Source organism: Cebus imitator, unplaced genomic scaffold (genome assembly GCF_001604975.1).
Source record: "Cebus imitator isolate Cc_AM_T3 unplaced genomic scaffold, Cebus_imitator-1.0 Scaffold231, whole genome shotgun sequence".
NCBI lineage: Eukaryota > Metazoa > Chordata > Mammalia > Primates > Cebidae > Cebus > Cebus imitator.
In genome coordinates, this window is record NW_016107546.1 from 2349089 (window position 1) to 2365289 (window position 16201).

The window sequence follows — 16201 nt, forward strand, 5'->3', positions numbered from 1 at the left end:
ATGCCCAGCTAATTTTTGTAATTTTAGTAGAGACGAGGTTTCACCATATTGGCCAGGCTGGCCTCGAACTTCTGATCTTGTGATCCACCCTCCTCAGCCTCCCAAAGTGCCGGGATTATAGGCACAAGTCACCACGCCTGGCCTGAGTTCATTTTTATATCTGGTGTGAGTTTGAGGGTCCATCTTCATCCTTTGCATATGGATATCCAGTGTCTTGGAGCCATTTTTTGAAAAAATTATTCTTTCCTAATTGAATAGTTGGGTGCTCTTGCCAAAAATCAATTGACAGTAAATGTGAGGACTTATTTCTGGACTCTCAATTCTGTTCTGTTGATTGATATGTCTGTCCTTATGCCAGTACCACACTGTCTTGAATACTATAGGTTTGTAGTTAGTTTTAGAATTGGGAAATGTATATTCTACAGCTTTCTCTTTTTAAAAAACTGTTTTGATCATTCTGAGTTTCTTAAATTTCCATATGAGTTTTGGGATTAGCTTGCCAATTTTTGCAAAGAAATCAGCTGAGATTTTTGTTAGGGATTGTATTGAATCTATAGTTCAATTTGAAGAGTTTTTCAATCTTAATATTAGGTGTTCTGCTCTATGAACATAAGAAATCTTTCCATTTATTAAAATCTTCAATTTCTTTTTTTCTTTCTTCTTCTTTTTTAAATTCCTGCACTGCAGTGTCGATCCTTCTTCTTCTTTTTTTTTTTTAATTATACTTTAGGTTCTGGGGTACATGTGCAGATCATGTAGGATTGTTGCATAGATGCATACATGGCAAGGTGGTTTGCTGCCTCCATCGCCCCCATCCCCTATATCTGGCATTTCTCCCCATGTTATCCCTTCCCAACCTCCCCACTCCCCACTGTCCCTACCTTAGCCTCCCCCAGCAGAGCCCAGTGTATGATGCACCCCTTGCTGTGTCCATGTGTTCTCATTGTTCAACACCCATCTGTGAGCGAGAACATGTGGTATTTGGTTTTCTGTTCTTGTGTCAGTTTGCTGAGAATGATGGTTTCCAGATCCATCCATCTTCCTACAAAGAACATGAACTCATCCTTTTTAATGGCTGCATAGTATTCCATGGTGTATATGTACCACATTTTCTTTGTCCAGTCTATCATTGATGGGTATTTGGGTTGGTTCCGGGTCTTTGCTATTGTAAACAGTGCCACAATGAACATACATGTGTATGTGTCTCTATAATAGAATTATTTATAATCCTTTGGGTATATACCCAGTAATGGGATTGCTGGGTCAAATGGAATTTCTATTTCTAGATCCTTGAGGAGTCACCACACTATCTTCCACAATGGTTGAACTAATTTATACTCCCACCAACAATGTAAAAGTGTTCCTTCTCCACATCCTCTCTAGCATCTGTTGTCTCCTAACTTTTATTTATTTATTTATTTGTTTAATTTACTTATTTTTTCAGAGACGAGGTTTCACCATGTTGGCCAGGTTGGTCTTGAACTCCTGACTTCAGGTGATCCTCCTGCCTCTGCCTCCCAAAGTGCTGGGATTACAGGCATGATCCACCGTGCCTGGCATGTCTCCTAACTTTTTAATTATTGCCATTCTAACCGGTGTGTGATGGTATCTCAATGTGGTTTTGATTTGAATTTCTCTGATGACCAGTGATGATGAGTTTTTTTTCATATTTGCTGGCCTTGTATGTGTCTTCTTTTGAAAAATGTCTGTTCATACCTTTCATCCACTTTTGAATGGGTTTGTTTGTTTTTTTCTTGTAAATCAGCTTTAGTTCTTTGTAGACTCTGGATATTAGGCCTTTGTCAGATGGGTAGATTGCAAAAATATTTTTCCATTCTGTTGGTTGCTGGTTCACTCTAGTGATTGTTTCTTTTGCTGTGCAGAAACTCTTAAGTTTAATTAGGTCTCATTTGTCTCTTTTGGCTTTTGTTGCCATTGCTTCTGGTGTTTCAGTCATGAAGTTCTTGCCTATGCCTATGTCCTGAATGGTATTGCCTAGGTTTTCTTCTAGGATTTTTATGGTGTTAGGTCTTATGTTTAAATCTTAAATCCATCTGAAGTTAATTTTAGTGTAAGGTGTAAGGAAGGGGTCCAGTTTCAGTTTTCTGCAGATGGGTAGCCAGTTTCCTCAACAGCATTTATTGAACAGGGAATCCTTTCCCCATTGTTTGTTTTTTGTCATGATTGTCGAAGATCAGATGGTTGTAGATGTGTGATGTTTCTTCCAAGGCCTCTGTTCTGTTCCACTGGTCTATATCTCTGTTTTGGCATCAGTACCATGCTGTTTTGATTACTGTAGCCTTGTGGTATAGTTTGAAGTCAGGTAGCATGATGCCTCCAGCTTTGCTCTTTTTGCTTAGGATTGCCTTGCCTATGCGGGCTCTCTTTTGGTTCCATATAAAGTTTAAAGTAGTTTTTTCTAGTTCTGTGAAGAAGGTCAATGGTAGCTTGATGGGGATAGCATTGAATCTATAAATTACTTTGGGCAGTATGGCCATTTTCACGATATTAATTCTTCCTAACCATGAGCATGGAATGTTTTTCCATCTGTTTATGTCCTCTTTTATTTCCTTGAGCAGTGGTTTGTAGTTCTTCTTGAAGAGGTCCTTCATATCCTTTGTTAGTTGTATTCCTAGGTATTTTATTCTCTTTGTAGCAATTGTGAATGGGAGTTCACTCATGATTTGGCTCTCTGTCTGTTATTGGTGTATAGGAATGCTTTTGATTTCTGCCCATTGATATTGTATACTGAGATTTTGCTCAAGTTGCTTATCAGCTTAAGGAGATTTTGGGCTGAGACAATGGGGTCTTCTAAATATATAATCATGGCATCTGCAAATAGAGAAAATTTGAATTCCTCTTTTCCTAATTTAATACCCTTTTTTTTTTCTTGCCTGACTGCCCTGGCTAGAACTTCCAACACTATATTGAATAGGATTGGTGAGAGAGGGCATCCTTATGTAGTGCCAGATTTCAAAGGGAATGCTTCCAGTTTTTGCCCATTCAATATGATATTGGCTGTGAGTTTGTCATAAATAGCTTTTATTATTTTGACATATGTTCCATCAATACCTAGTTTATTGAGAGTTTTTAGCATAATGGCTGTTGAATTTTGTCGAAGGCCTTTTCTGCATCTATTGAGATGATCATGTGGCTTTTGTCTTTGTTTCTGTTTATGTGGTGAATTACGTTTATAGACTTGCGTGTGTTGAACCAGCCTTAGATCCCCGGGATGAAGCCTACTTGATCATGATGAATAAGCTTTTTGATGAGCTTTTGTATTTGGTTTGCCAGTATTTTATTGAAGATTTTTGTATCAATGTTCATCATGGATATTGGCCTGAAGTTTTCTTTTTTGGTTGAGTATCTCCCAGGTTTTGGTATCAGGATGATGCTGGTATCATAAAATGAGTTATGGGGGATTCCCTCTTTTTGTATTGTTTGAAATAGTTTCAGAAGGAATGGTACCAGCTCCTCTTTGGATGTCTGGTAGAATTCGGCTGTGAACCTGTCTGGAACTGGACTTTTTTCCTTGGTATACTGTTAATTGCTGCCTCAACTTCAGATCTTGTTATTGGTCTATTCAGGGATTCAACTTCTTCCTGGTTTAGTCTCGGGAGGGTGTAAGTGTCCAGGAATTTATCCATTTCTTCCAGATTTGCTAGTTTATGTGCAGAGAATTTTTTGTACGAATCTCTGAAGGTGGTTTGTATTTATGTGGCTTTGGTGGTGATATCCCCTTTATCATTTTTTATTCCATCTATTTGATTCTTCTCTCTTTTCTTTTTTGTTAGTCTGGCTAGCTGACTATCTATTTTGTTGATTTTTTTCAGAAAAATAGCTCTTGGTTTTATTGATTTTTTGAACGGTATTTTGTGTCTCTATCTCCTTCAGTTCTGCTCTGATCTCAGTTATTTCTTGTCTTCTGCTAGCTTTTGAGTTTTTTTTAAATCTTGCTCCTCTAGTTCTTTCAATTTTGACCATAGGGTGTTGATTTTATATCTTTCCTCGCTTCTCGTGTGGACATTTATTGCTATACATTTCCCTGTAGACACTGCTTTAAATGTGTCCCAGAGATTCTGGTACATTGTGTCTTTGTTCTTATTGGTTTTGAAGAACATCTTTAGTTCTGCCTTCATTTCATTATTTATCCAGTTGACATTCAGGAGCAAGTTGTTCAGTTGCCACATAGTTGTGCGGTTTTGAGTGAGTTTCTTAATCCTGAGTTCTAATTTGATTGCACTGTGGTCTGATAGACTGTTCATTATGATTTCTGTTCTTTTGCATTTGCTGACGAGTGATTTACTTCCAATTATGTGGTCAATTTTAGAGTAAGTGTGATGCGGTGCTGAGAAGAATGTATATTCTGTGGATTTGGGGTGGAGAGTTCTGTAGATGTCTATTAGGTCTGCTTTGTTCAGATCTGCATTCAAGTCCTGGATATCCTTGTTGATTTTCTATTGCGTTGATCTGTCTAATATTGACAGTGGAGTGTTAAAGTCTCCCATTATTATTGTGTGGGAGTCTAAATCTTTCTGTAGGTTGTTAAGAACTTGCTTTATGTATCTGGGTGCTTCCATATTGGGTGTGTATATATTTAGGATAATTAGCTCTTCTTGTTGGATTGATCCTTTTACCATTATATAATGCTCTTCTTTGTCTCTTTTGATCTTTGTTAATTTGAAGACCATTTTATCAGAGACTAGGATTGCATCCTCCTTTTTTTTGCTCTTCATTTGCTTGATAAATCTTCTTCCATCCCTTTATTTTGAGTCTATGTGTGTCTTTGCACATGAGATGGGTCTCCTGAATACAGTACACCGATGGGTCTTGACTTTTTATCCAATTTTCCAGTCTGTGTCTTTTGATTGGGGCATTTAGGCCATTTACATTTAATGTTAATATTGTTATATGTGAATTCCATCTTGCTAATTTGTTACTGGCTGTTTTTTTTTGCTCGTTAGTTGACTCAGTTACTTCATTCAGTCGTTGGTCTTTACCATTTAGTACATTTTTGTAGTGGCTGGTCCTGGTTGTTCCTTTTCATGTTTAGTGCTTCCTTCAGAAGCTCTTGTAAGGCAGGTCTGGTGGTGACGAAGTCTCTCAGTAGTTGCTTGTCCATAAAGGATTTTATTTCTACTTCACTTATGAAGCTTAGTTTGGCTGGATGTGAGATTCTGGGTTGAAAGTTCTTTTCTGTAAGGATGTTGAATATTGGCCCCCACTCTCTTCTAGCTTGTAGGGTTTCTGCTGAGAGATCCACTGTGAGTCTGATGGCCTTCCCTTTGTGGGTGACCTGACCTTTCTCTCTGGCTGCCTTAGTATTTTTTCTTTCATTTCAACCCTGGTGAATCTGACGATTATGTGCCTTGGTGTTGCTTTTCTTGAGGAATATCTTTGTGGTGTTCTCTGTATTTCCTGGATTTGAATATTGGCCTGCCTTGCTAGGTTGGGGAAGTTCTCCTTGATAATATCCTGGTGAGTGCTTTCCAGCTTGGATTCTTTCTCCCTGTCACATTTAGCTACACCAATCAAATGTAGATTAGGTCTTTTCACATAATCCCATATTTCCTGGAGGCTTTGTTCATTTCTTTTTACTCTTTTTTCTCTCTAGTCTTGCCTTCTCTTTTTATTTCATTGAGTTGATCTTCAATCTCTCATATCCTTTCTTCTGCTTGATCAATTTGGCTATTGAAACTTGTGTGTGCTTTATGAAGTTCTTGTACTGTGTTTTTCAGCTCCATCAAGTTGTTTATGTTCTTCTCTAAGCTGGTTATTCTAGTTAGCATTTCATCTAACCTTTAAAACATGTTCCTTTAGCTCAGAGAAGTTTGTTATTACCCACCTTCTGAAGCCTGCTTCTGTCAATTCGTCAAACTCATTCTCCATCCTGTTTTGTTCCCTTGCTGGTGAGGAGTTGCGAGCCCTCTGAGGAGGAGAGGCATTCTGGTCTTTGATGATTTTATCCTTTTTTTCTGCTGGTTTCTTCCCATCTGAGTGGATTTATCTAGCTTTGATCTCCAGGAGCCACTTGAGGATGGAGTCTGTCCCTTGTCTGCCTATAGAGGCACCGCTGGGCTGCCATGGACCCAGTCCAGCTGCTGTGTAGGCTTCCTGTGTCTTTTATTTACATAGGGAGATTAGGCCTGCCTCTGTAATGGCAGATGCCCTTCCCCCACCAAGCTTGATCCTTCTGGGTTGAGCTTGAACTGATATACTGGCTCTGAAACCCTCAAGTGAAAAGGCTTCAGCCTGCTGGGCTTTGTGAGGGATGGACCTGCCTAACCTATCACCTGTCTCCCTTCTTTTAGTACCCCCCTCTTTCCCGGGGGGGTGGTAGCTCCAGCCAGCTAATGCATCTTCTCCCACCCAGCCAATGCATCTTCCTAGATCTGTGCTGACAATCCTTAGCACCAGCCGGGGCTGTTATTCAACTCTGCCCAGGTAACTCAGTCTCTTTTCAGCCTGGTGAAGATCTCCTGCTCTGTGGGTTGCAGAGGCTTTGGGTGAAGTGCAGTATACAGACCGGTGTGCTAGAGAGGCAGAGCCTCTGATCCTCTAGTCAGATGCACTTCCTGGATGGAGCAGTGCCCCACCCTGCCTCAGTTTACCCCCTTTGGGCTATACCCACTGTCCAACTAGTCCCATTGAAATGAACCTGGTACCTTGTTTGGAAATGCGGAGACTACTCACTGTCTGCATCTCTCTCACTGGGAGCTAAGCACCAGAGCTGTTTCTATTCAGCCATCTTGGTGGAATCCCCTAAAATTTTCCATTTCTTTCAATGATGTTTATAGGTTTCAGTGTACAAGCTTTGCACCTCTTTTGTTAAAGTAATTGCTGTGTATTTTTTCTTTTTGATGCTCTTGTAAACAGAATTTTCTTTATTTCATTTTCTGTTTTCTTAATGCTACTATAAAGAAATACAATTTATGTTTGTATATTGATCTTATATTCTGCAACCTTGTTGAACTTGTTTATTAGTTCAAATAGCTTTTTAATGGATTCATTAGAATTTTCTATATGTAAAATCACATAATCAACTAACAGGATACTTTTGTTTCTTCCTTTCCAAGCTGAATGCCTTTTATATCTTATTCTTGCCTAATTGCCTTGGCCAAAACCTCCTTCACAATGTTGAATGGAAGCTGGGAGAGCAGACGTCTTTGTCCTATTCATTTTGTCTTGATGCTTCATCTGAAAAAGAATCAATTCTTTTACCATTAAATATGCTGTTAACTGTGGGTTTTTGTAGATGCCCTATATTAGGTTGAAGAAATACTCATCTATTCCTACTTTGTTGAGTGTTTTTTCGTCATGAAAGGGTGTTAAATTTTGTCAAATGCTTTTTCTGCATCTATTGAAATGATCCTGTGGATTTTGACTCTCTCTCTCTCTCTCTCTCTCTCTCTCTCTCTGTGTGTGTGTGTGTGTGTGTGTGTGTGTGTGTGTGTGTTTATGGTTTAGGCTTTACTTGCATCAGGTAGGCCTAAGGCAGGGATCATGCTGCAGGAACAGGGCCTGTGAACCAGTCAATGCTGCTTTTTCATGCAGTGCTGGGACCTCAGGGCTGAGCTCCACAGGCAAGGGGCCAGTGAAGCCCCTCAAAGCAGACACAACCACTAACAGGAAGGAAGGACAGGCTGCCTTTAGTGCAGGGAAGGGTAATGTTGGAGGGGGACATTCATGAAGGAAAGTGGGTAACTGAGGCTTTAAAGGGTTTGGATGGGATAGGGGTTTAGGGGAAGACTTTATTCAATAAAGTCTTGGGGGTAAAGAAGGGAATAAACAGGAGAAAGGACCGAGAAGGCAGGTGCTGGGGTGCAGAGTCGAGCTGCTCTCCACAGCCTTGGCAATGGGCTGAATATGGGCAACTTACTCCCACCTCCTGGCCTACAAGGCACTACTTGTTGCCCCTGACAGCCATCTATGTGAACACAGGTCTTGGGAGGAAGTGGCTGGACTTCATATAGGTAGAGATCTTTTCCAAGCCCTCAAATCGGGAGATGAAGTCCTTCAGGTTTGGGAAGGCGTCCAAGGACTTCGGCTCAAATACTTGGCTTCCCTCAAGGACATCATAAGCAATGAAATCCACAAAGGTGATCTTGCCCCCAAGAAACCATGGCTGCTTCCCCAGAAACTGTGAGTAGAGCTTCAGCATTGCAGGGAGTACCTCCAGGTATTCTGGCTTCAGTTTCTCAAAATCTGGGTTGTAGCAGGTCTGGCCAGCTTTATGCAGTTGTATATAAGCTGGTTCTCCAAAATGTCTTCCCAAATCTCCTCCTCTTCTGTCTCCCCACACAGGTTGTGCCTGCAGGCAATGCAGTGCAGGATGGTGTTGCTCTGGATGATCTTGTGAGCCCCATCAATCAAGTAGGGCAGATTGGGAAAGTCTAGGCCCAGCCTGAATTTTTCATTCAGCCACTGGCTTCTGTCATAGTCAGGAGCATCCCCCATCCTGTACTTCTTTTCCTTGTAGCTTGAGTATGTATATTCCAGGAGCAGGTAGATGGCATGGGCCAGCCCGTGGATGTCCCAGTACCCCATTGTCATAGGCATGGTGCTGATTGGTGTGGATTCTGCAGACAGGTCCATTTACTCTGTTAATGTGGTGTGTTACACAATTGACTTTTGGATGTTAAGCCAATCTTGCATTCCTGAGATAAATTCCACTTGATTGTGCTGTATAATCCATTTTACATATTGCCAAATTCTACTTGCTTATATTTTTTTTGAGGATTTTGCATCTTATTTGTAAGAGATAGTAGTCTGTAGAGTTGTAAGAGATATTAGTCTATAGCTTTTTTTGTGGTGTATTTGGTTTAGGTATCAGGGTAATACCAGCCTCATAGAATAGGTTGGGATATGTTCCCTTCTCTTCTATATTTTGAAAGAGTTTGTAAATCATTATTTATTCTTAAAAATTGTGGTAAAATATACTAACATAAAAATTTCTATCTTAACCATTTTTAAATATACAATTTAATAGTGATAAGTATATTCACATTCTTGTGCAACCAGCTTCCAGAAGTTTTTTTTTTTTTTTTTTTTTTTTTGAGATGGATTCTCTCTGTTGTTGCCCAGGCTGGAGTACCATGGTGCAATCTCAGCTCACTGCAATGTCTGCCTCCCAGGTTCGAGCGATTTTCCTACCAACAGCCTACAGAATAGCTGGGATTACAGGTGCACACCACTACACCCAGATAATTTTGTATTTTTAGTTAGAGATGGGATTTTACCATGTTGGTCAGGCTGGTCTTGAAATACTGACCTCAGGTGATCCACCCATTTCAGCCTCCCAAAGTTCTGGGATTATAGGCATGAACCACTGTACCTGGGCACCTTATAATTTTTATTTCTGTGAGATCAATAGTAATGAACTCAATTCTGGATTTGGTAATTGAGTCTTTTTTTCTTGATCAGTCTTGCTAGGGTTTTGTCTATGTTGCTGGTATTTTTAAAGAATCAACTTTTGCTTTCATCGATTTTCTCTACTATTATCTATTTTATTAATATCTGCATTAATCCTTACTATTTCCTTCCTTCTGCTTGCTTTGGGCTTAGATTGTTCTTCGTTGTCTCTTTGTCTTTTTGGCTGTGTGCCTTCTTTAGTCTCATTTGAGTGAACTAGAGAGAGAGCAGAGATAAATGCATGTAAAATAGAAGACCTCTTGAGAATCCATTCACTAATGAAGTGTTCCTTTGAGTCAAAACATTGCTGCCTCTGGGTGACTTTTTTTTTTTTTTGAGACGGAGTTTCGCTCTTGTTACCCAGGCTGGAGTGCAATGGCGTGATCTCGGCTCACCGCAACCTCCGCCTCCTGGGTTCAGGCAGTTCTCCTGCCTCAGCCTCCTGAGTAGCTGGGATTACAGGCATGCGCCACCATGCCCAGCTAATGTTTTGTAGTTTTAGTAGAGACAGGGTTTCACCAGGTTGACCAGGATGGTCTCGATCTCTTGACCTCTTGATCCACCTGCCTCGGCCTCCCAAAGTGCTGGGACTTTTTAAAAAAATGACATGGAGGCCAGGCGTGGTGGCTCACACCTGTTATCCTAGCACTTTGGGAGGCCAGGGCAGGTAGATCACCTGAGATCAGGAGTTCAAGACCAGCCTGGCCAACATGGCTCACCTGAGGCCAGGAGTTCGAGACCAGCCTGGCCAACATGGCGAAACCCCGTCTCTGCTAAAAACGCAAAACATTAGCTGGGCACCTGTAATCCCAGCTACTCGGGAGGGTGAGGCAGGAGAATCACTTGAACCCAGGAGGCAGACGTTGCAGTGAGCTGAGATTAGACTATTGCACTCCAGCCTGGGCAACAAGAGTGAAATTCCATCTCAAAAAAAAAAAAAAAAAGACATGGGAAATTACCACCAGTGTTTGCCACATTAGCGTGAGTTAATTCCTCAGATACTTTTTAAAAGCCCAGCGTGATAGGTAAAAGCTGCCTAGTAGAAATAGAAGTTTTAAAAACAGGGGAAAGGGAAGAGTAACTTTCCTGTTTTCTGACTGCTGAATAGTCAGGAAAAGTTGCCAAACAGGAGACTGATGTTTAAAATTTGGGGACTTGCTGAAGTAGGGGATTGGGAGAGGGAAGGAAAACATAAGACGGGAGATGAGGAAGCTAAAAAAGGAAACGAATAGCTCTCACATATTACATCTTAATCAGCACAAAGTTAAGACATTTCCACCCACTGATTTAATTCCCTTCTGTGTTTTATACCATGCCATTTGTATTTTGTCAGCTATTTACTATTTTAATAGTGATGAATTTTCAGAATCTATGAGACACATAAATCTGCGCCTTTAAAATCTGAATTTTCAAAGATAGAAAAGCTAGAAAGTGAATATTTACATTAAAAGCATACTTCTTACTATTGCAAACAAAGTTCAGTATAAGGATCCCTAAAGCAGTTGGCATCTTTAGATATTAAATGATTCACTTTCCAAAAATACTTTGCAGACAGCCTTTGAGGAAAACAATGGACTCTTAAAATAAGGCACCCATTTCCCTAGCAAGCAGACGCAGAGTGAATGAATGAATAAAAATAAATAAATAAGGCACATTTATGATTATAAAGTGAGAAAAACAGGAAAACTAATATTTGGATTTATTTTAGGTTCAAAAGTTCTGAGCTGATTCTTGAGACAGTCAATACTGTCCATATTTTATTCACTTATTTAAAACATGCAAATATAGTCTTTTTGCTCCCCTTAAATATGCTCAGAGGCCTAGAAACTTTGGGGGAAGAAACTATACGAAACTTTTCAAGTAGATTTTAGGCTGGGTGTGGTGGCTCAGGTCTGTAATTCCAGCACTTCGGGAGGCCAAGGTGGGTGGATCACTTGAGGTCAGGAGTTTGAGACCAGCCTGGCCAATATGGTGAAATCCCATCTCTACTAAAAATACAAAAATTAGCAGAGTGTGGTGGCATAGCCCTGTAGCCCCAGCTACTCGGGAAGCTGAGGGAAGTGAATCACTTGAACCCGGGAGACAGAAGTTGCAGTGAGCCAAGATCTTGCGATTGCACTCCAGCCTGGGTGACAAAGCATGACTCTGTTTCAAAAATAAATAAATAGATTTTATTAATAGAAGTAATATCCTTGTTATATCCTTATTTTGGATTAGTCTGTTCTTTGCATAGACTTAGATGTTTTGAAATAATATTGCATTGTTCCAACAATCTGGCAGGCATGGACTTTTTTTTTCTTTTCTTTTCTTTGAGACAGAGTCTCCCTCTGTTACCCAGGTTGGAGTGCAGTAGCATGATCTCAGCTCATGAAACCTCCACCTCCTGGGTTCAAATGTTTCTCCTGCCTCAGTCTTCTGAGTAGCTAGGATTACAGGGCTGTGCCACTGTGCCTCACTAATTTTTGTATTTTTAGTAGAGATGGGGTTTTACCATGTTGGCCAGGCTGGTCTTGAACTCCTGGCCTCAAGTGATCCACCCACCTTGGCCTCCCAAAGTGCTGGAATTACAGGCATGAGCCACCATGCCCACCTTGGGCATGGACTTTTTAGACAAGGGGGTATTTATGGCCAGCTGAGGCAAAGCAGTCACTGCTCTGAGTCTCTAGGTTTCATCTTAGATGTAGAGACAATGGCAGACTCTTTTCTCTTCTGGCTTGATATTAAAAATGTGGAGCAGATTTCAATTTCCATTTGGTAGTCCTCTGTTGAACAGTTTAGCATTTGTGATATGTGGTGGTTGGAATAACCTTCCTCTCCATGACACTTTTTAAACAGCTTGGTATATTGGGTTTAATTTTTGCTGTTGAATTATTACAAAGGGAACATGTAAGGGTTTGAATGCTTTTGGATGTCTTCAGGTAATGAGCCAGTGGAGTTTGGAGTGGATGCACTGTGGTTGAGTGAAGGTGATAGAATTCTGACACATTATGTACAACAGATTATTTTCAACCTTCTCCTTCACCAGGCTATAACTGGAACCACTAATAAGCAAGGTTCTTAGAAGATCATCAAAGTGTTAAATGGCTTAAAGGAAGCAGGAGTGTGGTATTTCCGTGCCCCAGTGGTATATATGTGGGTGGTGATTGTACCCAATTGCTACCCATCCCCCACCTGGAAAAGTCAGGCTTACTCTTTCTCCTTTCATTCAACACACAGTTAAAAATAAATTTAAATGGCCACTGTCAGCATGGTGGCTCACGCCTGTAATCCCAGCACTTTGGAAGGCCAAGGCGGGCAGATCACTTGAGGTCAGGAGTTCAAGACCAGCCTGGCAAACATGGTGAAATCCCATCTCTACTAAAAATACAAAAATTAGCCGTGATGGTGGCACGTACCTGTAATCCCAACTACTCAGGAGGCTGAGGCAGGAGAGTCGCTTGAACCCACGAGGTGGAGGTTGCAGTGAGCCAGGATGGTGCCACTGCACTCCAGCCTGGGTGACACAGCAAAATTCCACCTAAATAAATAAATAATAAAATAAATTTAAGTGGCCAGGTGTGGTCTGGCCAGGCTCATGCCTGTAGTCCCAGCACTTTGGGAGGCTGAGGCAGGTGGATCCCTTGAGTCCAGGAGTTCAAGACCAGCCTGGGCAATATGGTAAAATCCTATCTCTACAGAAAAATTAAAAACTTAGCCAGGCATAGTGGTATGCACCTATAGTCCCACTTACTCAAGGGCTGACATGGGAGGATCACTGGAGCCCAGGTGGTCAAGGCTGCAGTGAGCCATGAGTGCACCACCAAACTCAGCCTGGGCAACAGAGTGAGACCCTGTCTAATAAATAAATAAATAAATAATTTAAGCCACAGAAAATACCAGATGACACACATTCCATTCACTCAGAAATTATTTATTGAGGGTCTAGAATGTGCTAGGCCATTGGAACATAACTATGAATAAGACAGGCATTAACCAGGCAAGGTGGCTCATGCCTAAAATCCTAGCACTTTGGGAGGCCAAGGTGGGTGGATCACAAGGTCAGGAGTTTGAGACCAGCCTGGCCAATATGGTGAAACCCTGTCTCTACTAAAAATACAAAAATTAGCTGGCATGGTGGCAGGCAACTGTAGTCCCAGCTACTTGGGAGGCTGAGGCAGGAGAATCGCTTGAACCTGGGAGGCAGAGGTTGCAGTGAGACAAGGTCACCCCACTGCACTCCAGCCTGGCGCCTGGTGACAAAGTAAGACTCTGTCTCACAAAAACGAATTGCTTGTACCTGGGAGGTGGAGGTTGCATTGAGCCAAGATCGCGCCACTGCACTCTAGCCTGGGTAACAGAGCAAGATTCCGTCCAAAAAAAAAAGAACAGGCATGTTTCTGTCCTCATGGGAGTTTAAGGTCTACTACTGGAAAGACAAAAGAAATGATGACAAAAGTAAACAAACAAACTTATCACAAATCATGATAAAAATCTGTAAAGAAACAAACCATGGCCAGGGATAAAGAATATCAGGGAGAAGGAGACACTTCTGTTCCACAGGATGGTCAGGAAGACACTTCTCAAGAAATATGTGAGCTGAGACCTAAGTGACAAGAAAGAGCCAGTCACTTACAAAGCAGGGGGCACAGAGCTCTAGTTAGAAGGAACAGTGCCTTCAAAGCTCCAGAGCCTCGAATGGGGCTGACCTTCTAGAAAGGCCAGTGTGACCACAGGGCCATGAGCAAGGGAGAATGGTGAAAGAGTGAACCCTAGGTTAGTGGGGATCCAGATCACACTCAACTCTCTTAAGGAGCTGTGTTAGTTGGCTGAGGCTACCATAACAAAGTACCACAGGCTGGGTGGCTTAAATGATAGAAATTTATTTTCTCATGGTAGAGGCTGGAAGTCCAAGATCAAAGTATTGGCAGGCTTGGTTTCTTCTAAGGCCTCTCTCCTTGGCTTACAGATGGCCACCTTTTCTCAGTGTCTCCATGTTACAGGTGGCGGGTGTCCAGGTTCTTGGCATTGTGAACAAAGAATTGGACAAAATGTACAAACAAAGCAAGGAAAGAATGAAGCCATAAAAACAGATTTGGCTGTGCGGTGGCTCACACTTGTAATCCCAGCACTTTGGGAGGCTGAGGTGGGTGAATCACGAGGTCAGGAGTCTATAGACCAGCCTGTCCAATATTTCTACTAAAAAAAACAAAAAAACAAAAATTAGCCAGGCATGGTGGCACATGCCTGTAATCCTAGCTACTTGGGAGTCTGAGGCAGGAGAATCGCTTGAACCTGGGAGGCAGAGGTTGTGGTGAGTTCAGACTGTGCCATTGCATTCCAGCCTGGGCGACAGAGTGAGACTCCATCTAAAAAACAACAACAACAACAACAAAAATCCAAAAAAACCCCAGAGATTTATTGCAAACAAAAGTACACTGCATAGGGTGGAAGCAGGCCAAGCATAGGGACTCAAGAGCCTAGTTACAGAATTTTCTGGGGTTTAAATATCCTCTAGAGATTTCCCATTGGCCACTTGGTGTACACCCCATGCAAATGAGATAGTGGCTCACAGTCAGTCTGATTGGTTGCAGAAAGAAACCAATCAGAGGCTGAAGTGAAGTTACAAATATTACACCCTTTGCAAACGTCTAATTGGTTGTGGAAAGCAACCAATCAGAAACTAAAGTGAAGTTACAAAGTTACACTTCTATGCAAAGGAAGACATGGCCCAATCAGTCTGAATGGTTGTGATAAGCAACCAATCAGAAGCTGAAGTTAAGTTACAAGTTATACTCTTATGCAAACGTCTGATGGATTGTCGAAAGCAACCAATCAGAAGTACTTTCAATATTTCATCTCCCATGAATAAAAAGTGGGGGACAGTTTGCAAAGGGAGTAGTTTCCAGTCCTTTTGTTATTTAGGTGTGGAAAGTTGGGGTTTTCCTTTTGATTTGGTTCTAGGAAATCAGTGTGAATTGGCCATAGGTTCCCTGCCTCCAGACCCTATTCTCCTGCCTCATCTGCATGGTCTTTTCCCTGTGTCTGCATATCCCTGGCTTCTCTCTGTATGTTCTAATCTCCTCTTTTTATAGGAACCTAGTCAGATTGGATTACAGCCCACCCTAAAGACTCCCATTTAGCTCACTTCCTTGAAGGCCCTATATGCAATAACAGTCACATTCTGAGGTACTGAAAGTTAAGGTTTCAATATACGAATTTTTTTGTGGTGTTGGGGGACACAATTCAGCCCATGGAGCAACTTTAAGGATTTCATTTTTATTCATTATTATTACAAAGATGGGGTCTCACTATGTTGCCCAGGCTGGTCTTGAACTCCTGGCCTCAAGTAATCCTCCCATCTCAGCCTCTCAAAGCTGGGATTACAGGCATGAGCCACTACACCTGGCCTTTTTTTTTTTTTTTAATTTTTAAATTTTTATTTTTACTTTAAAAAAAGTTTTTCTGAGTTATTTCACTTAGGATAACTTTAAGGATTTCAAATTTACTCTGAAAAGCAGTGGAAAATCATTGAAGGGTTTGAAGCAGAGACTGTATTGAAGGAGATGTGGCAGACACTTCCAGATATCAATTCTTTTTTTTTTTTTTGAGTCGGAGTTTCACTCACGTTACCCAGGCTGGAGTGCAATGGCGCGATCTCGGCTCACCGCAACCTCCGCCTCCTGGGTTCAGGCAATTCTCCTGCCCCAGCCTCCTGAGTAGCTGGGATTACAGGCACGCGCCACCATGCCCAGCTAATTTTTTGTATTTTTTTTAGTAGAGACGGGGTTTCACCGTGTTGACCAGGATGGTC

The 16201-nt window shown here is 41.4% G+C and overlaps 1 protein-coding gene and 1 long non-coding RNA gene across 2 annotated transcripts in view; one reads left to right on the top strand and one right to left on the bottom strand.

Moving 5' to 3' along the window:
* LOC108281758 overlaps window positions 1-16201 on the top strand; it is a 35001-nt gene that overhangs the window by 13381 nt on the left and 5419 nt on the right. The gene's annotated exons all lie outside the window — the stretch shown is intronic.
* LOC108281757 (glutathione S-transferase Mu 2-like) lies at window positions 7732-8584 on the bottom strand. Its single transcript, XM_037727452.1, is given in 2 exon segments — window positions 7732-8220; window positions 8223-8584. Coding segments are annotated over 2 exon segments (630 nt in total). The 5' UTR covers window positions 8560-8584; the 3' UTR covers window positions 7732-7927.